The sequence below is a fragment of the Macrobrachium nipponense genome, chromosome 18, assembly GCF_015104395.2.
Source record: "Macrobrachium nipponense isolate FS-2020 chromosome 18, ASM1510439v2, whole genome shotgun sequence".
In the NCBI taxonomy this organism is placed as follows: Eukaryota; Metazoa; Arthropoda; class Malacostraca; order Decapoda; family Palaemonidae; genus Macrobrachium; species Macrobrachium nipponense.
This window is the reverse complement of record NC_087211.1, coordinates 20,691,416-20,713,760: the sequence shown is the minus strand read 5'-3', so window position 1 is coordinate 20,713,760 and position 22,345 is coordinate 20,691,416. Positions and strand designations below refer to the sequence as shown.

Sequence of the window (22,345 nt, the reverse complement as noted above, 5' to 3'; positions counted from 1 at the left end):
ATATTTACTGAAAAATTAAAACTAAAAAAAGGTAAACAAACAAACCAGTCTCTACTCAAGAAGAAAAACACACGTACTTATTACTTGATCATTATCATGCCACTGAAACACTATTTTTCTTTAACAGATCACATACACAATGAATAAATACTTGAAAATTGTGTGAAAATCACTTCAGACATAATTAAAATTTTGATAACTACTGAAAAAAATAGAACTTAAAAATGGAAAAAAAGTAATTCTTTACTCATGAAGAAAAAACATTATTAACACTTTACTGATCGTTTGTCATGCCACTGTGGGTATTTATTTATGTTCATTTATATTCACAAAATTTAACATTCCTTAGTTGGGTTCAAACTTAGCAATTAACTCATTTGTTAGTGCTGCTTTTGAGGCAATTTCACTATGAAGATACATTCACTATAGCTGTGTATGAAATTGAGGAATTTTCTGCATTTTATTTAAAATTTTAGTGAAAATTCATTCTAAAATTGTACTAGAACCCTAAGTGTGAAATTATGCAAAAAACATGAAATTATGCTACATTTGGTAGCACTGGATGACGCCAACTAGCGGCGGCTGGCGGAAACAGTTTTGTTTACAAACATCATATGGTCGGGGGTCGGAAACTGGTTTTTTGGTTGAAAACAGATACAAAGTTTATTGGAAATTTAGTGGCGAAATCCAATTATGTCGAGTTCTAATACGGTCGTGAACCGGGTCTCTACTGTATATATATAGCTATATTCTCTGTTCCACCTGGCAGAAATTTTCAAAACTCGCGGCAAACGCTAGTAACCTATTAGTAGTTCAGGATACCACCACCCCGTTACCGTGGCGCCAGCGCCAGGAACCGTTCCCACTTGGGCCAGATTTTTTCTGCCAGCCGAACCGGCAACATTGTTGGTGGTTCCCTGCTAGGATTTTCTTCTCGTTGCTGACTTTTCATGGAATTTTTGGTATCGTACTTGGAAACGTTAGCTTGGCATTCGCTTTGGATTGTTCTTGGAAGATGTCTGACACTGGTAGTATGTTTAGAGTTTGTGTGAAAGAGGGGTGTAAGGTAAGGTTGCCGAAGGCTTCGGTCGACCCTCATACCATTTGCAAGAAGTGTAGAGAGAATGTGTGTACTTGGGAGAGTAGGTGTGTTGAGGGTGAGAATTTGTCAGAGAAGGAGTGGAAGATATTTATGAAATATGTTGAAAGGCTTGAGAAAGATCGTGTAAGGAGATCTGTTTCTCGTAGTGAGAGGTCGAATACTTCCAGCAAAAGGAGTGAATGTGTTTCCTCTCCAGCTCCTTCTAACGTAGAGTTGGTAGTTCCTTCTCCCCAGGTATCTCCTGCGCCCGCTGCTGTATCGGAGGGGACGAACGATACACAGATTGTTAAGGTGTTCGCTGCCCTTGCGTCCATGGGTGACCAAATACAGAGTCTTACGGATAAAGTGAGTGCTTTTGATGTCAGTGAAAGTGTAGTGGAGGGGGCGTCTGATCGTCTCTCTCGTGCTCCTAGACCTAGACCTCTGTCAAGCTCCCAGACCCAAGGGAGAAGGCATGTCGACAGTCGAAGGGAGGCGAGAGAGGTTTTACCACGGTCAGGCGCCCCTTCGGACAGTCCTGTTGTAAGATCCCAGGCTGTTGCAGTTCACCGCAGAAAAGGCGTAACTGGGAAGTGTGCGTCCTCTGATGGTTCGACATCAGAGCGCGAACATCGGTACTCGGTAGTGTCTCGCCCCCTCAAGAGGACGTTAAGGACATCAACTACTCAAGATAGACGTGCTCACTATCGTGAAGCTTGGAGCAGCCCGGAGGTTTTGTCTTCCTCGGACGACGAGGACATGGTTCCGACCAAGAGGAAGAAGATTGTGCGTTCGAAAGAAGACTCGGTACGGCCTGTACGTTCCTGGATTTCGTCAAGAGACTCCCCCCAGTCCTCTTGCTTGTCCTCTCCTCTTCTCTCTCCTTCGGGTAGAGTCCAGGATCGCTCTCCTTTGCGTCCTAGTCCTTCTCGTCTTTCTCCTCCTCCTACGGCTGTTCGTCAGGAAGATAGTACGAAGGATTTCTTAAGAGAAATGCAGTCTAAGCTTGCAGTTCTCGTCGATTCATGGGATGCTCATTTGCAAGGACCTGCAAGGCGTAAGGACGATTTCCTTCCCGTTAAGTCTTCCAAGAAGACGGAAGACAAGTGTTTGCGCGCCGAGGATTTAGGACGCACGGGCTCTACGAAGACGGGCGATCGCGTAGTGTTCCAGGACGCAGGAAGAAGAAGATTGTTTCGGAAGAAACAGGACGCAAACGTCAGGACGCGGAACCGCTGGTGGACGCAGGACGCAGGCGGCAGGAAGCAGACGTGTCTACGATGGACGCAGGACGCAAACGGCAGCACATCGATTCTTCTGTGGTTGTAGAACGCAGACGGCAGGACGCAGGCGGCAGGACGTTAATCCATCAGCAAAGCATCACAACGATAGTGATCTGCAAGACGTGTCTACGATGGACGCAGGACGCAAACGGCAGCACATCGATTCTTCTGTGGTTGTAGAACGCAGACGGCAGGACGCAGGCGGCAGGACGTTAATCCATCAGCAAAGCATCACAACGATAGTGATCTGCAGAAGAAGTGGACTTTGTTGAAGAGAAGAATGTCGAACCGTCTTCGGATTACAAGATCCTTACTTCACGTCTGCTGTCTATTTTTGAAGGGGAATTTCAGCCTACGGTGCCTTTATCTCCCCTGTCTCAGTTTTCTAAGACTAAGACTCCTAAGAAGTCCTCTTTTCTCAAGATGACTCTGTCGATTTCGGCCAAGAAGGCGCTGCAACGAGTGAATAACTGGCTGAAGGACAAGAAAGAAGCGGGGAAATCTTCCTTCGCTTTTCCCCCAGCCAAGGTAGCATCTAAGTCTGGGGTATGGTACGCTACTGGAGAAAGTCTTGGCCTGGGAGTACCTGCCTCCTCCCAGTGGGACTTCTCCAGTATAGTGGACAGTTCGCGCAGACAGGCGTTGCAGTCTGCCAAGGTCTGGTGGACTTCGTCCGAGTTTGACCATCTTTTTAAAGGAATTTTTAGGATTTTCGAAGTCTTCAATTTTCTAGATTGGTCATTGGGAGCGTTGGTGAATTCCTTAGAAGACGAAAATGCACAAGATATGGAAGTGGCTAAGAGCATTATGTCCTGCATGGACAAGGCTCTCAGAGATGGAGCAAATGAACTGGCTTCATTGTTCGCTGCAGGAGTTTTGAAGAAGAGGTCGCTTTTGTGCTCATTCGCTTCTAAAGGCGTTTCCAACGCACAGAAATCAGAGTTGATGTTCTCTCCCCTTTCAAACCAACTGTATCTGTCAGAGGTTATTAAGGATATAGCTCTGGCGCTTTCTCAGAAGGCCACTCAAGATTTGCTCTCTTCATCGGTAAGGAGGTTTTTACCATCCAAGTTGGTGAAGAAAACTCCAAAAGAATTTAGCCCTCAAACAAGGCCTTCTCAACAGCCCTTTCGAGGCAGAACTTTTGCATGACCCGGCTTTAGAGGCAAGAGAGTACCAGCGAAAAGAGGAGCCAAAACCACCTCTAAACAATGAGAACTCAGTCCTCCAGACAGCAGTAGGAGCCAGACTTCAAGAATTTTGGGAAGTTTGGCAGAACATGAAGGCAGATCCCTGGGCCGTCAACGTAGCTCGGGAAGGGTACAAAATTCCCTTCTTAAAGAAACCTCCTCTTGCAACATCTCCGACAGCCCTGGGGGCAAATTATAACGATTTAGTGAAGAAAAAGGCTCTGTGGGAGCAAGTCTCTTCCATGCTAGAGAAAGGAGCCATAGAACCTGTTCTGGATCACGAATCTCCGGGATTTTACAACCGGCTATTCCTGGTTGCAAAGTCCTCAGGAGGATGGAGACCAGTGCTGGACGTAAGTCAACTGAATGTTTTCGTGGAAAAGACCAAATTCACTATGGAGACGAACGATTCAGTACTGGCAGCGGTACGTCCAGGGCACTGGATGGTTACCCTGGACTTACTAGACGCATACTTCCATATTCCGATTCATCCAGGAAGCAGGAAGTATCTAAGGTTCGTGATTCAGAACAGGGTCTTTCAATTCAAGGCCCTGTGCTTCGGCCTTTGCACAGCCCCCCAAGTGTTCACGAGGATGATGTCCAATGTAGCAAGATGGCTGCATCTAAGAGGGATCAGAATGTCATTTTATTTAGACGACTGGTTGATAAGATCCCAATCGAGAAGTCAATGTCTGGAGGACCTGAAACAAACGTTGGACTTAGCAAAAGACCTAGGTCTTGTGGTAAACCTGGGAAAGTCGCAGTTGAATCCCAAGCAACAGATAGTTTATTTGGGGATTCAGATATCGTCAGCGACTTTTCGGGTTTTTCCGTCCCCCGAAAGGCAAGCCCTATGCATTCGGAAGGCGCAGGACTTCCTAGAGAAAAACCGATGCTCAGCAAGAGAGTGGATGAGTCTACTGGGCACACTCTCTTTGCTAGAGAGGTTCATTTCTCTAGGAAGACTGCACATGAGACCTCTATAGTTTTTCCTGAAAGATTCATGGCCAAGAAAATCGCAACCGGATTCCTTCCAGTTTCTAATTCCTGCCAAAGTGAAGGAGGAATTAAATTGGTGGCTAACCCCAGGCAGGTTAGCAGAAGTGATGTCGCTTCAACGGAAGAACCCAAACCTCATCTTGTTTTCCGACGCGTCGGACGTAGGTTGGGGAGCGACATTAGGCCCTCAGGAGGTGTCGGGTCTTTGGAACGAGGAAGAAACAAGTTGGCACATAACAGGAAGGAACTGATGGTGATTTTCTTGGCCTTGAAGCACTTCAGAGAGTTGATTCGAGACAAGACAGTGCAGATCAACTCGGACAACACCACGGCTCTGGCATACATCCGCAAACAAGGAGGGACTCATTCTTTTCCCCTCTACATGCTGGCAAAGGAAGTCCTACTTTCGGCGGAAGAGGAAAATGTCGTTCTGCTCACCAGGTTCATCCAGGGGGAGAAGAATGTGGGAGCGGACCTGTTGAGCAGAAGAGGACAACTTCTACCGACAGAGTGGACGTTGCACCTGGAGGTATGTCAGAGCCTGTGGAAGTTGTGGGGCCATCCGGTAGTAGATCTTTTTGCGACATCCAGAACAAAAAGATTACCAACCTATTGCTCTCCGGTTCCAGATCAGGAAGCAGTGGGGGTCGATGCCTTCCTGATGGATTGGACAAACCTAGACGTTTACGCTTTTCCTCCATTCAAAGTACTGGGGAAAGTTATGAAGAAATTCAGGGAGAGCCAAGGAACGAGGATGACCTTAAACGCTCCGTTTTGGCCGGCCCAAAGTTGGTTCACAGAGGTACTGGAATGGACAATAGATACACCAAGAACTCTTCCTCTAAGAGTAGATTTACTCAGACAACCCCACTTCGACAGATTTCACAAGAATACCCTCGCTCTGGGTCTGACTGCGTTCAGACTATCGAAAGTCTTGTCAGAGCGAGGGGATATTCTAGAGAGGTGGCCAGTGCAGTGGCTAGAGCCAGAAGAACCTCCACAATCGCAGTATATCAGTCGAAGTGGGAAAATTTCCGTAAGTGGTGTAGGAAGAGGAAAGTGTCTTCATCCAGTACCTCTGTGACCCAAATCGCAGACTTCCTCCTATACTTAAGGAAGGACTTAGGATTGTCAGTGTCTACAATCAAAGGCTATAAGAGTATGTTGACCTCAGTGTTTAGACACAGAGATCTTGATATCTCTAATAATTTGGACCTTAGAGATCTAATTAGGTCATTTGGTACTAAGAAATAGTCGCAATGCAGGCCTCCTGCTTGGAACCTCGATGTTGTCTTGAGGCATCTAACCTCTAGTAAATTTGAGCCTTTAGAGAAAGCCTCTCTGAGAGATGTGTCTAAGAAGACTATCTTTTTAGTCGCTTTGGCAACGGCTAAAAGAGCTAGTGAGCTTCAGGCCATTTCAAAGAAAGTGGGATGGAGACATGGTAATGCAGTGTGTTCATTCCAGGAAGGTTTCTTGGCCAAGAATGAGAACCCTGCGAATCCTTGGCCAAGATCCTTTGATGTCGTAGGTTTATCTGAGTTAGTGGGACATGAGCAAGAAAGAGTTCTCTGCCCAGTGAGAGCATTACGGTTTTACATTGAAAGAACAAGAGATATCAGAGGGAATTATGATGCTCTTTGGTGCTCAGTCAAAGACCCCAGTAGATCCAGGACAAAGAACGCTCTAGCTTTCTTTATGAGAGAGTTAATTAGAGAAGCTCACATGTTGTGTCAAGAACAGAGCTTCGGTATCTTGAAAGTGAAGGCTCATGAAGTCAGGGCAGTGGCGACTTCATTGGCGTTTAAAAAGAATTTAGCCCTCAAAGAAATTATTGAATATACCTTTTGGAGAACGAATTCAATATTTGCGTCTCATTATCTGAGGGATATTCAGACAACCTTTGATAATTGTCAGACGCTAGGTCCATACGTGTCCTCGGGTACAGTATTGGGCAAAGGAGTTACCACCCCATAACCTTCTTTTAAGCTAGTATTTTATCAGGTGATGGTGTTTGTGTTTATTGGTCGTCTGAGAAAAGTGTGTTTACTTTTATCAGTCTGGTTTGTATTATATTGGTGTGGTGTGTGTGTGTAGTTCAGGACTTGATCTATTACTAAGCTTGAATGCCGTGGCATAAGAGGGCTGTAGGGTTCTGTCAACACATTGGTCACGCCCAGTTGTCAGTTCCAGTCTTAGCTTCTTCAACATACAGGACACTTCCTTGTTGAGAGCTCTTAAGGTTCAAGCAGACTGAGAGGCAGGACCTATGAAGTCAGCTACCTTAGCAGGTAAGGAACCTAGAGTAAATTAATAATTTTAATTTTTTATACTCTAACAATGTTGCTGTCTTTGACCCACCTCCAAATGTGTCAATCAGCTATATATATACCTGCCAGGTAAGTGTCATACATTAAAATGAAGTTTTTATGTTAAAACAAAGTTTAATGTATACTTACCTGGCAGGTATATATATAGCTATATTCTCTGTTCCACCTGGCAGTAATTTTCAAAACTCGCGGCAAACGCTAGTAACCTATTAGTAGTTCAGGATACCACCACCCCGTTACCGTGGCGCTAGCGCCAGGAACCGTTTCCCACTTGGGCCAGATTTTTCTCTGAACCCTGTCTCCTGAGGGGAGGAGGGTGGGCATTCAATTATATATACCTGCCAGGTAAGTATACATTAAACTTTGTTTTAACATAAAAACTTCATTTTTTTCGGAAGAGTTACCGTGTGGACTTAAGGAAAAAGTTTTTTTCATAAATTCACCATAAATCAAAATATTGTGCTAGAGAATTCCAATTTATTGCGAAATGAAGGTAAATGATTGAATATTACTAGAATATAAGAATTTTAGCTTACAATTGCGTTTTTTTACCATTTCGGTAGAGTCAAAGTTGACCGAAGGTTGAAATTTTGGCACTTATTGTTATTTATATGAGAATATTTAAAAACTGATAAAAGCTACAACCATGATTGGTTTTTTGTTGTATTCTAAATGAAGTTGCACACATTTTCATGTATAACACTCCATGCAACGGCTAATATAAAATGGTGCAAAAATTATGTCAAAGTGACGAAATAATTTCTGAGATGTGTCGCTGATACTTTTAGTGCGAGAAGAAAGAAATTCGCACTTGCGCGCCTGGGTGACGATTGTAAATAAAACAACGCCTTGATCTGTAAGCTCCCAGCATCCCCCAAGGCGCTGATTCAAAAGTTTTCACCTAGTAGGCCTATAACTATTTTTCCGTGAATTTTAAAAAACTTTTATATATCGACGTACCATACGTCCAATCGGCACCCAACAGACAATTTATATCGACGTTTAATACGTCCAATAGGCGTTAAAGGGTTAAACAATTGCATTAAAAGTAATTTGTGAGTGTTCATCATTCATAGGCATCATGTGAGCCACCGATTTAGTTATGTCCTAAAAATAAGTACTGTATATACTCGCATAACACGCGATCTCGCATATCATGGGACCCCCAAATTTTCAGCCACAAAAAATTATTTTATCATGTATTTCACGTATCATACGAGTTAAATTTACGAGAACAAAATTTAACAATAGGCTAACCTCTTTTCCCCCTCTTTATGTATTCCATTTTATAGTTAGGCTAACCCTTTTCCCTCCATCTCTTAATCTATCCCATCTTCTAGTTAAGTTTAAAAAAGTAAACGATAATGCAAAAAGTATCAGTAGTAATGATACAGTGGTACCTCGACATACGAAATTAATCCGTTCCGAGGCGGCCTTCGTATCATGGGCTTTTCGTATCTTGAACCGCATTTTACATGTAAAATGCCTAATCCATTCCAAGCCCTACAAAAACACCCCAGTAAATTATATTTCCAGGCTTACAACACATGTTCTAGGGTTACAACGCCGATCCGACGGAAGAAATATGACTCTAAAAAGGCAAAATACTGTACATACTTAAGTAATGTTCAACCCTATTTTTACTCCATTTATTAGGATTTTAGCATGTGTCCCTTAGCAATAAGCCTAGCCTATGTTAGCAGTTGCTACTGTAGCCCAGTCTATGATTCTCTCCTTGAAGTCAAGTACACAACTAACTCTCTCTCTCTGTCTCCTATGGGCCTTATTTAAGTTTGGGTTTTTATTCAGGGTATTCCTAAGCAATTGTTCAGTTGTAGGATTCCTCCGTGTGTCAGACCAAACTTCAAATTTTTGCAGTGGCGCTGTCATTGCAAATGTAGGTAACCAGTTACCGACCGCTTCAAATAAACAGGTATGACGATGTCACTCCTCTCAGTTGGATTTCTTCTGGCTCCCAAGAAACATTGGTAGTTCTACAGACCTTCTTCATTGTCATTTGGATGGTTTATTGGCTTTCTGGATATTGGTGATGTTTGTCAAAATTAGCTTAGCTTATTTTGTCTAATTTGCTGCCTTTTTTTTGCTTTAATATGTCAGATTCAAGCGCATCTGGAGTAAGGTGTTGTGCAGATGGCTGCAAAACTAGGTTAGTTGAAGAAGTACAGGCAGTCCCCAGTTATCAGCAGGGATGCTCATAAGGGGAAACCGCCATTAACCAGAAATCAGCGATTTATGATGCTTACGGCACCAAGTTTCAGTCAGTGGTGCCGATAACTGAAACTTGGCATGTTACGTGCCATAAATCACCAACTTTATGCCATTAGACCAGCGTGCCCCCACAAGTCTGGAAGATCTGTGTAGTAGTGACTCTCCCTATCTAGATCTTTTAGCCAAAAGATTCAGTAGTCACCTGATGGTATATACTGCTTGCAGGTTCAGAATCCATGATCTTGGGCAGTAGATGCAATGCTGTTGATTGGTTTTATCTAGACCTCTATGCTTTTCAAAGAGTTTTTGGCAAAATTCCACGTAGCTGTGAATTCATGCATGACTTGGGTGATTCCATAGTGGGCACATAAGGAGTGGTTCCCAAATCTTCAGTCTCTTCTGATAGACTGTCTGAGACTCTGCCTATCTCATCCTTCAGCTAAATACACAGAGAGACTCGACAGATTTTTGCAAACAAGGAATTTTACATTCAATTTGAAATAATTATTTAGAAATTAAAATTCAGCTAGATATCTTAGAGTGAACTGTTTCTAGAAATATGTTTGCAAACCTGTACCTACTTATGCTGACAAGAAAAGAGAGTTATGTGGCTTGTTTCCTAACGTAATGCCCGAAGATGATAGCATCATTAGTTGTGTATGTGTAGTTGTTTCTTGTCCACTCTCACAGGCACAGCCAAGAAAGTGTTGGTCAACATCAGTAAATTTGTTTGTATGATAATTGTCCACTCTCACAGACATAAACATGAAAGCCAGTAGCATACGTTGGTTTGGTCATTCACCATCCAATACCTCTAGTTTACTTAGTAGGTTATCCACTACGGACGAGAGGTTGTCACAACAGAGGCGCCATTAACAGGTTGTTGGTGCCGATAAGCACCGAAAATAGCCAATTTTTGGTTATTGGAGCTTTTAACTTATCAAGCTGTCAGAACGGTACTCCGGTTGATAACCGGGGACTGCCTGTAATCACAAACATAAAGCTTATGTTATAGCAATAGCAAAACTGATCAGGATTGCAGAAGATATTTAATTGAAATGTATGGTTTTGTTGTGTGTTTTTACGGGTCTTTTAATCTTTTTGTAAAATTGGTAGATTACAGTAAAAGACATTTATTACTATAGAACACTGTTAGTTAAAGTAAAAGACATTTTATTACCATAGAACATTGTTAGATTGAAGCAAAAGACATTCATTCCTACAGAACACTGTTAGATTACAGCATAAACATGCTTATACTTGGTAATAATTATGGAAAACGAATGCCAATACACATTTATTAAAAAAGGTTTAATAAATCACAATAAAACTGAAAAGGTGATTAGTGAAAGGAAGAATGGATCTCATTGCACAAGGAAAAATTGAGTATTGGAAATTATACATATTTACCTATAGTAACAAGTAATTGAGTACTATTCAAGAACAGAAATTTATAATGGAAAAGCAGAATATTACAAAAGTGCCTAAAATAGCCTCACACCTGATGGATCAGACAACACATAATGACACACTTAGCTCCATTAGACCCTCCCAGTTTCTTACCTTGGAAGAGGGACTAAAGCATCTGGGATGATTTCATGTGCACAAAAAGGCCTACTTTCAGTAATAGATTAGTAAGAAAAGATTTATTTTGTTTTTCAATAATTGCATTATATATATATATATATATATATATATATATATATATATATATATATATATATATATATATATATATATAAAGGTTTTTTGCCACGAAGGAAAAAATGAAAAAGCTATCTCTCTTTTTCATTTTTTCCTTCGTGGCAAAAAACCTTTATTTATACATAGCATCACGTTTTATATACTTCGTGATCAAGTTATTTCATATATAATATATATATATATATATATATATAATATTATATATATATATATATATATATATATATATAGCTATATATATATATATAATATAGCTATATATATATAGCTTATATATATATATAGAATATAATATTATTATAAATATATAATATACATATATATATATATATATATATAATATTAATATATATTAAATTTTTATATATAAATATATAGACATATATAGATAGATATATAGATAGATAGATAATATATTTATATATATATAATATATATGATATATATATATATATATATATCTATATGTATGATATATATATATATATAATATAAATATAAGTATATATATATATATATATATTTATATATATATAATATATATATATATTATAGTATGTATGTAAATCTACATTTGTCAACTGTATCTATATTTCAATTTTTTCTAACAGGGTGGCAAGATGTTTCCTGAAAGAGCTATGTTGTTCATGGCTCTCGGAGAAGCTCAGTGGATTACAAAGTATGAGGAGGGAACATATGATTTTTGGGTCTCCCTCAACCATGTATATAACTTGGATATGTCTCTTCTTGCTGATCATGCTGTTGCTAGATACAAAGGTAAGTGTCTTACTTAACCTACTGACTTTGCATGTGATAGTAGGGTAATACAATAAATTTAGCCTAAAATTTGAAGAAAATTTTTTTTATGTAATATTAATCATATTTTAGTCTTGTATAGTTATTTTGTAATATTAATCATATTTTAGTCTGTTGTATAATTATTTTGTTCAGCATACTGAACCTAAAGTTATCAACAATAAGTTAATTGGAAAGGAAGTCAAAGTACATTTTGACACTGGCTTGTGATTGCATGCTGTTAACACAGTATAGTTCAGAAGTGTCTTTGTGAGGTATTTGTATAACTAGATTCAAAAGTTGCATCTGAGTCACTGGTTTTGTTTGTTTTGTTAGGCATTGCAACATACAGTTAACTGAGTACTAATTAACACGATTGCCTGAGAATTTAGTTCTTGCAATGTCTGCTTTTAGGTTTTATTCCAGTATACTAATAGTTTTTTTTTCCTGGGAGTTGGGGGGTGGTTGGTTTTCAAGTTGATTTTTGCTGACCAGCTAAGACATGTTTCCTAGTAAGCTCTTGGAATGAATTTCTCATTTTCGCTAACCTTCTGCTTTTTTAATATATTTAACCCTCATAATCTGGGCTATATGTATGATAATATGGCCCCTGACCAGCATACTTTAACCATTTTTAGAAGAAACCCATAAATGGAAAAAGGATAAGCACACATGAAAGATATAAAAACATTAATTGTAGTGAGTTTAACACTCAGCCAGCAGTAGCAGTGTATGTTGGACAGCTGACTGAAAAGTTTTTGTCGGGGACACAGCCTCAGCAAATTTATAAGTGTCATCTTTGTAAGATGACCACTACAGCTGACATCAAATGTTCACCAATAGCTAAACATGCCATCAATGACATTACCAGCGAAATGATAACAAAATTTTGTTTACAACGATACGTATTCAAGTGATATTTGGACATGAAAACACTTCGTATAACATAAAATAACCTTGTCCCATATAAAAAGAGTATCTTGAGATTTGTTTGCGCTAACTAGAAGCAAGAAATTTGCTCTGATTTGAGTTCAATACAGCAAAGTAAACTTATTCGCAATTGCCCTCAACTGATTTCCAAACAAAAACATTGATTGCTTTGATTGTATTTTGAAATACAGACAAATAGTAATATGAAAATACATACAATATTATTGGATACAGTGAATTAAAGCGCAAGGTAAATTTAAAAGATCCATGGAAAAGATGTATATTCATTATGTCTGTATTTTATCATACAGTATTAACATGTGATTATTACATACTCTAATTTTATATCTCTTGTTTGATGCAACCCCCTTAAAATTAGCTCAAAAATTTGGTCTTCAAAAGTCACATGATACGCGAATATATATGGTATACTACAGTAAGTTTTAGGTTTTCTCGTTTTGTGGTTAGTCCTTGCCATCTTCCTCAAATTTATTTAAAAATACATTATTGCAGTCATTATCATAGCAAAAGAAATTTCTGTAATGACATTCTCTCTCTCTCTCTCTCTCTCTCTCTCTCTCTCTCTCTCTCTCTCTCTCTCTCTCTCTCTCTCTCTCTCTCTCTCTCTCTCTCTCTCTTACTGTACCGTAAACATAAAAAACTAGAAAATAAACAATTTCAGGAATTTAACAAGGCAACGGAGGTACGTACTATTTTTGCTGCATTGTTTGCTTTGTCTTATTGTAATGAAATTTATTGTACCGTATTTCATTACAAGTTTAGTTGACTATGATTATATGTTTATACGCAGAACAAACCTTTGGTCTTAACAATAAGATAAATCTTCTGGCTCCAGCTGGAAATTGGTTAGAAATGTGATGCATCAGTTTTTCTTCTATCGCCTTGGATAGGAGACGTTTTGCTTTGCTCTCTCTTCCAAAGATGGTTTTTAACCTAAGCTTGCACTGTTGTTTCATATATGTATTCTCCTATCCAGCTTAAGAAGTCAAGTGAGAGTCAACGTATTTGTCCAAGCCCTCCAGGATTCCCGGGTTCTCACTTCCTCTGGGACAGATCCAACTTGCAGTAGATGTGTTTCCAGGCCTATTCCTACTGCTTTGTCATCGGCTGTTTTTGTATAATGCTGCTCCGTCTCTGTCTGTGGTAGTGTTTCCCCTTCGAAGAGAGAGGGACCAGCTACATCTTGTTCCTTTGTTAGCAATTTGAAATATTGTTTGGGATATACTGAAACATTTATGTTATGATATTTTAATGTTTTACTTCTTCAATGATAAACAGTGGGGCCCCTGTATTCGCGTTCTCTAGATTTGCAGACTTACACATTCGCGGATTTTTCTGTGGAACCTATCTAAAAGATATTTGCAGGAGGACTCGCCCATTCACGGGGTTCTCTGTAGAACATATCTATAATTATTGGCAGCCTGATGAATGACAATTAAGATAGACTGCACCACAAAGTAGAGGAGTTACAGATCCTCTTAGGGCACCTCGTCACCTTCAGGAGGCGCTTTGTCAGGGATTTCAGGAGGCACCACCATCTTGAGGTTATTGCACAATTGTACAAACAAGTGAAGATGGCATTTGTAGTATTGATGAAAGTTGTGGCCCTTTCTTTATTTCTATCCCATGCCTTGACTGTTGTCTGTACCTCCCTGACATCCCTAATCAAATTGTAGAGCCCACAAAATTTCTCAAAGGCCTGGTCTGTTGATGGGATAACATTACTAAAGAGGAAGGCGAGATCTTGTCCAAGAATGGCTTCCACAAGTATTTTGCCCTGCTCATGTTCAGTCTCAATGCAGGCGACTGCAGTTTCAGTCACGCAGTAATGGGCTGCTGCTACTCCATGACCCCTCTCTTAACATGACTATCATGGCTATTTTCTCCTTAGCACTCATTAATTGTAAGGGTCTCTGATGCCTTAGGCTCTTTACCAGGAGCCATAGGAGAAGCGGAATGTTTAGAGGCCATTTTAAAGAATAAATCTTTGTCTGTAGTAGTGTATACTGCACAGGCAAAAAAAAACATGCGAGAGATTATTGCACTTACCTACGTACGTGTTGGGTCAGTTGGGTACGCATTGTGCAGACTGTACATTTTATAAATGTTTAAAGATGATTTCTAAATATGATATGTATGTACATAAAGTGTTTTAGGATGATACCACAAGTATGCAGACCATATCTAAAATACGTTTACTTAGCAGGGTACGTATTTTTGTCTGCGGCACACAATACACATACATGTATGTTTCATGCATACGCACTAAGTATATTTTCATGACAAAACACATTTTTATGTATGCAACTTACCTGGTAGTTACATATAGCTGTAGTCTCTGACGTCACGGCAGAATTTCGAGTTTCGCAGCAGTGCTAATTGACTGGTTAGGTGATTCCCATACCCCCTCCCTCTACCGGGGAATGTAGAACTACCACAACTAAACCTCAGAATTTTTCTGCCGTCGCAACCGGAAAACCGGTTTTGTTTGGTGGAATTTCTTTGTGTTTTCACGACGGATATTCATCGATTTGGTGTTGTACTCTTTGTGATTTGGCTTTCGGCAGTTGCTATTTATCTTTATTTAGCCAGATAGGCAACAATTGTGTGATTTTCATCAGGGTTTAAATTTATAATGTCAGATTCGGGATCTCACTTTAGGGTTTGCAGCAAGGGTTGCAAAACCAGGTTACTTAAAGCTAGGTTAGACCCGCACACTTTGTGCGTTAATTGCAGAGGTCAGAACTGTAGCAAAAGTGTAACGTGATGAATGTAAGGATTTGACTGATAAAGGCTGGAAGGAGTTAGAGAGTTATATGTGAAAGCTAGAAAAAGATAAATTAAGGAAAGCTTCATCTAGGACTTCTTCCTTAGCTTCTCAGGAATTAGAGAGTCAGGATTTTCCTTGTTCTATGTCTAACCCAGATCCGCCTCACATATTACCTGACCCTGACACCGTTGTTCCCGAACCCGACACCGTTGCCAGCTTACGGGAACAGATGGATTTAAAATTTAGCGTGCTTATGGCAGCAATGGATAAATTAGGAGAATCTGTGCATTCTTTGATGCTAGATAAGAATAAGAAAAGTGTTGTGTTAAGTGATAGTGCAGTGGAGGAGGCGGCTGTTCGGTCCTCTCGTTCTCCTAGGCCTGGGCCCCTGCCAAACTCCCCGGACATTGGGAGGAGGCATGCCGAAAGCCGAAGGGAGACGAGCGGAGTTGACATCCGAGCAGTCGTCCCCTCAGGCGATTCTGCCGCAAGTTCGGCTGAGGCAGGAGAGCAATGCTATAAAGGTGTTCAAGGAGTATCGCAGAAGTGTCTTTCGTCTTCTTCGAGCGCAAACGATTCGCCTCGCAGAGGTTGGAGGTTTAAGGACGAATCTCGTCCACTAAAGAGAACGAGACAAGTTTCGCCAGCCGCAATTCCCAAGAAGAAGATCGCGGCTTCTGTGGAAGAGCCGTCGTGTAGTTTTTGGGAGGCACCGGAATCGTTCTCTTTGACTTCTGAGGAAGTAGAGAGACCGATGTTGAAGAAGAGGAGGAAGCATAAGTCTTCCAGTCGCGAGGTGACTGATAAGCGCCAGTCTGATGTACCTAGACGAGAGAAGGAGCTTACGCCAGTAGAGAAGCGCCAGCCTGATGACACGACAAGCGCGTTACACCAGACGCCAAAGCGCCTGGCTTCTCAAGAAGCAGCCGCTAAACGCCAAGCTACTAGACGCACGGATTCGGACTCGGCCAAGCGCTTTGATATGGTAGTATCAGGCGCCAGGCGCCATATGCCTGACTTGATTGACTTGGAACAGAGAGAGTTTACAAAACCAAGTCAAGTTTTGGGTGCTTCAGGGCATTCTAATAAATTCTTAGTAGAGATGAATAAAAAATTAGAGAATATTTTGGGGGTAGTTGGTAAGAAGCAGCAACCACTTCTTACTTCTACGCCTTCTTTAATTAGAACTTTACCGGAGGAGTCTCAAGAGCCACTGCAGTTGGTGGAGCAGGAGTTAGACTGTCCAGTGGATCAAGAACAAGCGGAGGACAATTTATCAGCAGGAGTGTCAGAAGGAGAAGCAGTAGAAGGCGAGAAGGAGACTCGGTCGTCGGCATACAAACAATTACTCAACTTTTTCCTAGATAACTTTCCAGAATCTTTTTCGCCGCAGCCCACTCCTGCCTCACCTGAATCCCAGTATGCTAGGGATACTAAACCAGATTCTTCGACTTTCATTAAGCTGGTTTTGTCGATTTCAGCTAAAAAGGTGTTGAAAAAGATGGATGAGTGGTTGCGAGAAAAGAGGGAGCAAGGTAGGACCGTGTTTTGTTTCCCTCCTTCGAGACTTTTAACTAAGAGCAGAGTTTGGTACAAAACTGGGGAAGCCTTCTCCCTGGGAGGCGCTGCCTCCTCCCATGGAGACTTCTCCAGCCTAGTGGACTCGTCCAGACGTTCTGCTTTGAATTCAGCGAAGATTTTCTTTACGAGTTGCGAATTAGATCATTTGCTGAAGGTGGTTTTCAGTCTTATGGAAGTAATAAGCTTCTTGGATTGGTCGATTGGTGCCTTGGGAAGAAAGGCAAAGACTTTTAACCTGTCAGAACATTTTAGTGACTTCTCCAATGTGATGTCCTGTATTGATAAAGGAATAAGGGTTGGAGCGACTGAAATCGCTTTTTATTAACTGTGGGGATCCTCAAGAAACGTCAGCTTTGGTGTGCATTTACATCTAAGGGAGTAACAAGAACCCAGAAGTCAGTGCTTATGTTCGCTCCACTTGATAAGTGTAACCTTTTTCCTAAGGATTTAGTGTCTGAAATTTCTGCCTCTCTGGTCCAGAAAGCAACTCAAGACCTTTTAGCTCAGTCGGCTAAGAAGCCGAAAGGCACGACGACTTCGAGTGTACACCCAGTGCTAGTTGCCGAGCAGGAGAAGCCCTTTCGGGGCAGAGCACCAACAAGAGGATTGCAGAGATCGAGGCCTAGAGTTAGGTTCGGTCCTAAGCCCAATAAGACAACAACTTCTAAGAAATGAGCAGAGAATCCTTCACACACCAGTCGGAGCCAGACTCCAGGAGTTCTGGCAAGTTTGGGAACGAAGAGGAGCAGATCCATGGACAGTATCGGTACTGAAGGAAGGATATTCGATTCCGTTTGTAAAACATCCTCCTCTGTCAAAGGTACCGATAGTTTTGACAGCTTACTCGTCAAACTTAGAGAAATGTTGCGCGTTGAGAAAGGAACTGTCGGCTCTATTAGAAAAAAGAGTGATAGAGCTGGTAAAAGATCAGAACACCCCAGGCTTTTACAATCGCCTGTTCATTGTCCCGAAAGCTTCGGGAGGGTGGAGACCAGTATTGGATGTCAGTGCCCTGAACAAATTTGTGAGCAAGACAAAATTTTCGATGGAGACCACCCAGTCGGTTTTGTCAGCACTTCATCAAGGAGATTGGATGGCTTCCATAGACCTACAGGACACGTACTTCCACATTCCAATTCACATAGACTCGAGGAAGAACCTAAGATTCGTGGTTCAGGGAAGGACATACCAGTTCAGGGCCCTATGCTTTGGGCTATCCACAGCGCCACAAGTATTCACAAGAGTCCTCTCATCAGTAGCAAGGTGGTTACACCTAGAAGAAATAAGAATAGCGCTCTATTTAGACTATTGGCTACTCCGTTCACAGTCGAAAGAAGGGTGCATGAAGGATTTGCAGAATACAATTCAACTGATAGAAGAGCTGGGTCTTCTAGTGAATTTCAAAAAATCTCAACTGATTCCGAACCAAATTTTAACTTACCTTGGAGTGACGATGAACTCAGTAGCTTTTCGGGCTTTTCCGTCAGAACAGAGAGTGATTCATGTCCTGAGAAAAGTCAATCAATTTTTGAGCAAAAAAGACATGCTCAGCCAACGAGTGGATGAGTCTTTTGGGGACCTTAGCGTCAATAGAACAGTTTGTAACTCTGGGAAGACTCTACATGAGACCGCTTCAGTTCTTCCTCAGAGCAAGTTGGGAAAGAAAGAGAGTCCCAGACACTTTTGTTTTTCCAATAACGGAGGAAATAAAGCAAGATCTCCTTTGGTGGAGGTTAGAAAAAAGACTCAAGGAGGGTCTGTCTCTTTGGCCACTGAACCCCAACCTTGCATTCTTCTCAGACACCTCGGATCAAGGATGGGGAGCGGTGCTGGGAAAGAAGGAAGTGTCAGTCTTGTGGACAATCAGTCAAAGACGGTGGCATATAAATCTAAAAGAACTAAAGGCAATACATTTGGGATTGAAGGCCTTTGCCAAGGAAGTACAGGGAAAAGTGATCGTTATCAATTGCGACAACACCACAGCTCTCTCGTACATCAAGAAACAAGGGGGGACTCACTCCTTCTCTCTGTGCGAAGCGACGAGGGAGTTACTCATCTGGGCGAAAGAAAATCGGACAAGAATGCTCACCAGGTTTGTACAGGGGAGATACAATGTAAGAGCGGACGAGTTGAGCAGAAGAAATCAGGTACTACCTACAGAGTGGACTCTGCACTTACAGGTATGCCAGCAGTTGTGGAATCTGTGGGGAAGACCTCTAGTGGACTTGTTTGCCACGGAAAAGACAACAAGATTGCCAATATATTACTCCCCCGTACCCGACAAGAAAGCGTTCGCTTTAGACGCAATGCTGCTAGATTGGTCGGACTTGGACCTCTATGCCTTTCCTCCAATGAAAATGATCAGGGCAGTATTGACAAAGTTCAGGCAACACGCAAATGTCAGAATGACGTTAATAGCTCCATTTTGGCCAGCAAGAGAATGGTTCCCGGAGATCCTGGACCTTCTAATAGACTACCCGAGGAAACTTCCAGAGCAAGTAGATTTACTCAAACAACCTCATTTCAGGAGATTCCACGAGAATATCCACGCTCTACGTCTGACCGCATTCAGACTGTCGAGCGTACCCTCAGACAGAAGGGGTTTTCGAGACGAGCTTCACGGGCTATTGCGAGGCCAAGGAGAGAATCTTCAGCAGCGTTCTACCAGGCAAAATGGTCAATTTTTAGGGCCTGGTGTAGACAGCATGGAGTCTCGTCTACTAAAACCTTTATAATTCAAATGGCAGACTTCCTTATTTTCCTTAAAACAGAAAGGAAACTCTCGACTCCTACTGTCAAAGGATACAGGGCCATGCTATCCTCAGTATTCAAGCATAGGGGAATGGATGTCTCGAACAATCAGGAACTGTCAGATTTATTAAAATCCTTTGATACAAAGAAACAGGAAGGAAATAAGGTGATCTCTTGGAATCTAGATATAGTGCTCAAATGGCTTCTATCTACGAGGTTTGAACTGTTAAGTGAGATAGCTTTCAGAGATCTCACTAGGAAAACATTATTCTTAGTGGCTCTAGCGTCGGCCGAAAGGATAAGTGAAATTCACGCCATCGATAAAAGAGGGGCATTTGCACAAGACAAAGCAATATGCACATCGACGATTGGCTTTTCAGCAAAGAACGAGTCACCCTCACAACCATGGCCTCGTTCTTTTGAAGTAAAGGGCCTCTCAGAGTTAGTAGGAGAGGGAAAACCAGAGAGATCATTATGTCCAGTAAGAGCCCTGAAGTATTATATACACAGGACTCAACAAATAAGAGGAGGGGCAGACAATCTTTGGTGTTCAGTAAGAAATCCTTCGAGGATATTATCTAAGAATGCAATATCCTTTTTTTTGAGGGATTTAATAGTTGAAGCTCACTCTCAGTTGGGAGAACCAGAGGTTGATCTGGCTAGAGTGAAGGCCCATGAAGTCAGAGCTGTTGCAACTTCTATGGCGTATAAACGCAATTTATCTTTAGACGCCATTATCAATGCGACGTATTGGAAATGTAAGTCAGTGTTTGCAACACATTATTTAACAGAGATTCAAGCAGTGTACGAAAAATGTTCCACATTGGGACCTTTTGTAGTAACTGGCACGGTGTTGGGTAAGGGAAGAAAGGAAGTCAATCCTTCCTAATAATTTTTAACTTGATCTTTGGTGGTGTTTTTTAAGGGTGTCTGAGGGTACGGAAGTGTACTAGTGGTACCCTACAGTCCATTTAGGTAAAGGGTAAAAATATTTAGGTGAAGGTGATTCTCATGTTGTTGTTGTCCTTATTGTTTATTGTGTACGGCTCCATGAGCAGACGTATAATTATCCCATGTCAGTCCACGGTTAGTCCTAGTGTACATGTAAGTTTCTATAGCTTGGCGCTCGGATCCATATATCACGCCAACGCTGGTACACTTCTATAGCTTGGTGCGCGGCTCCATATACCCCGCCAATGCTGGTACGTATATATAGCTTGGCGCACGGTTCCATATACCTCGCCAATGCTGGGTACGTGTCTATAGCTTGACGCAAGGCTCCATGTACTTCGTCAAGGCTTTCAAGATCAGCAGACTTAAGAGGCAGTAACCTTCAAGTCAGCTATCTTAAAAGGTAAGGACTAAAAGAGAACTACTAAATTCCAATAGAAATTCCAAAATGTGCCAATCAGCTATATGTAACTACCAGGTAAGTTGCATACGTAAAAATGATATTTTTATGATAAAATAATGTTTTACGTATACTTACCTGGTAGTTACATATAGCTGTAGTCTCTGACGTCACGGCAGAATTTCGCGGCAGCGCTAATTGACTGGTTAGGTGATTCCCGTACCCCCTCCCTCTACCAGGGAATGTAGAACTACCACAACTAAACCTCAGAATTTTGATGCCTACCTCTCCATGTGAGGGGAGGTGGGTGGGCTCTAATGATGTAACTACCAGGTAAGTATACGTAAAACATTATTTTATCATAAAAATATTTTTATGATGAAAAAAGCTTTATTAATTTTCAAATATTGCAGTTCTGTAATACTTTCATGTAAATACAGCAAAATGTCAGTAACAAAATCAAGTTTTCTTAAAAAATGCTTTACCCAAGCCAACTTTCCGCAGATAAACAGATCTTATGATGACGCCTTCTTAGAGTAGTACCCAAACGAAATGATATTCAACATGCTATTGGGTGTTGTCTGCACAGCAGCCAATCCAGGAGCAGTATTCATTTTCCTGGTCGCTCATTGGCTGTACACTTGGTGTTGATTGCTTGAACCCTGACCCCATGTCGTGGAGATGGAATTATGGGTATCGCGTATCTAGTACCCAAGCAGTCTTACTGTGCAGAAAGTTACTGGCATACGCAAACGTAAACGCTAAGCTGTTGTGTACGTATCAGCAAATATCTGTGTGCATCATGCTGAAAATGGCTCCTAAAAAGCACCCTGCTCCTTCTATGGCTTCTGGCACAAAAGTTAAAAGAAAGAAGACCTAATGAAACTCAAGAAGGTGAAACTTTTTGATATGTTGAAGGAGGGCAAAAGTTACACAACTGTCGGCCTCCATTTCAAAGTGAACAAGAGCATGGTAAGATACATAAAGAAAAATTAAAATAAAATAAGAAAAAGTATAATTATGACATACTATGGGACCGCAAAGGCTGTGTCCAGAGTGAGAGACTAAACCATCATGAAAATGGAATCTGCACTCGCGTTCTGGATCAAGGACTGCAGGAAGAAGAACATGCCCCTTGACTCCAAGATCATATGCCAAAAAGCATGACAGCTCTACCAGTAGCTATCAACTGCTACTGCTTCACAAGGTGGTGAGGAAGAGGAAGCCGAAGCTGAAGATGTAGTGGCACTGGAAGGCAATGAAGAAGGAGAATTGGAATTCTTGAGCTTTGAAGAACCAGCTCCTGAAGAGGAAGAGGAAGAGGAAGAAG

The 22,345-nt window shown here is 41.3% G+C and overlaps 1 protein-coding gene across 4 annotated transcripts in view; it reads left to right on the top strand.

The window, feature by feature from the left end:
• LOC135196911 (protein arginine N-methyltransferase 6-like) overlaps positions 1-22,345 on the top strand; it is a 137,024-nt gene that overhangs the window by 99,638 nt on the left and 15,041 nt on the right. For all 4 annotated transcript variants that reach the window (XM_064223728.1, XM_064223727.1, XM_064223729.1 and 1 more), the window contains exon 5: positions 11,428-11,593. In XM_064223728.1, coding sequence (XP_064079798.1) covers positions 11,428-11,593 — 166 coding nt within the window. The remainder of the gene's footprint in view (positions 1-11,427; positions 11,594-22,345) is intronic.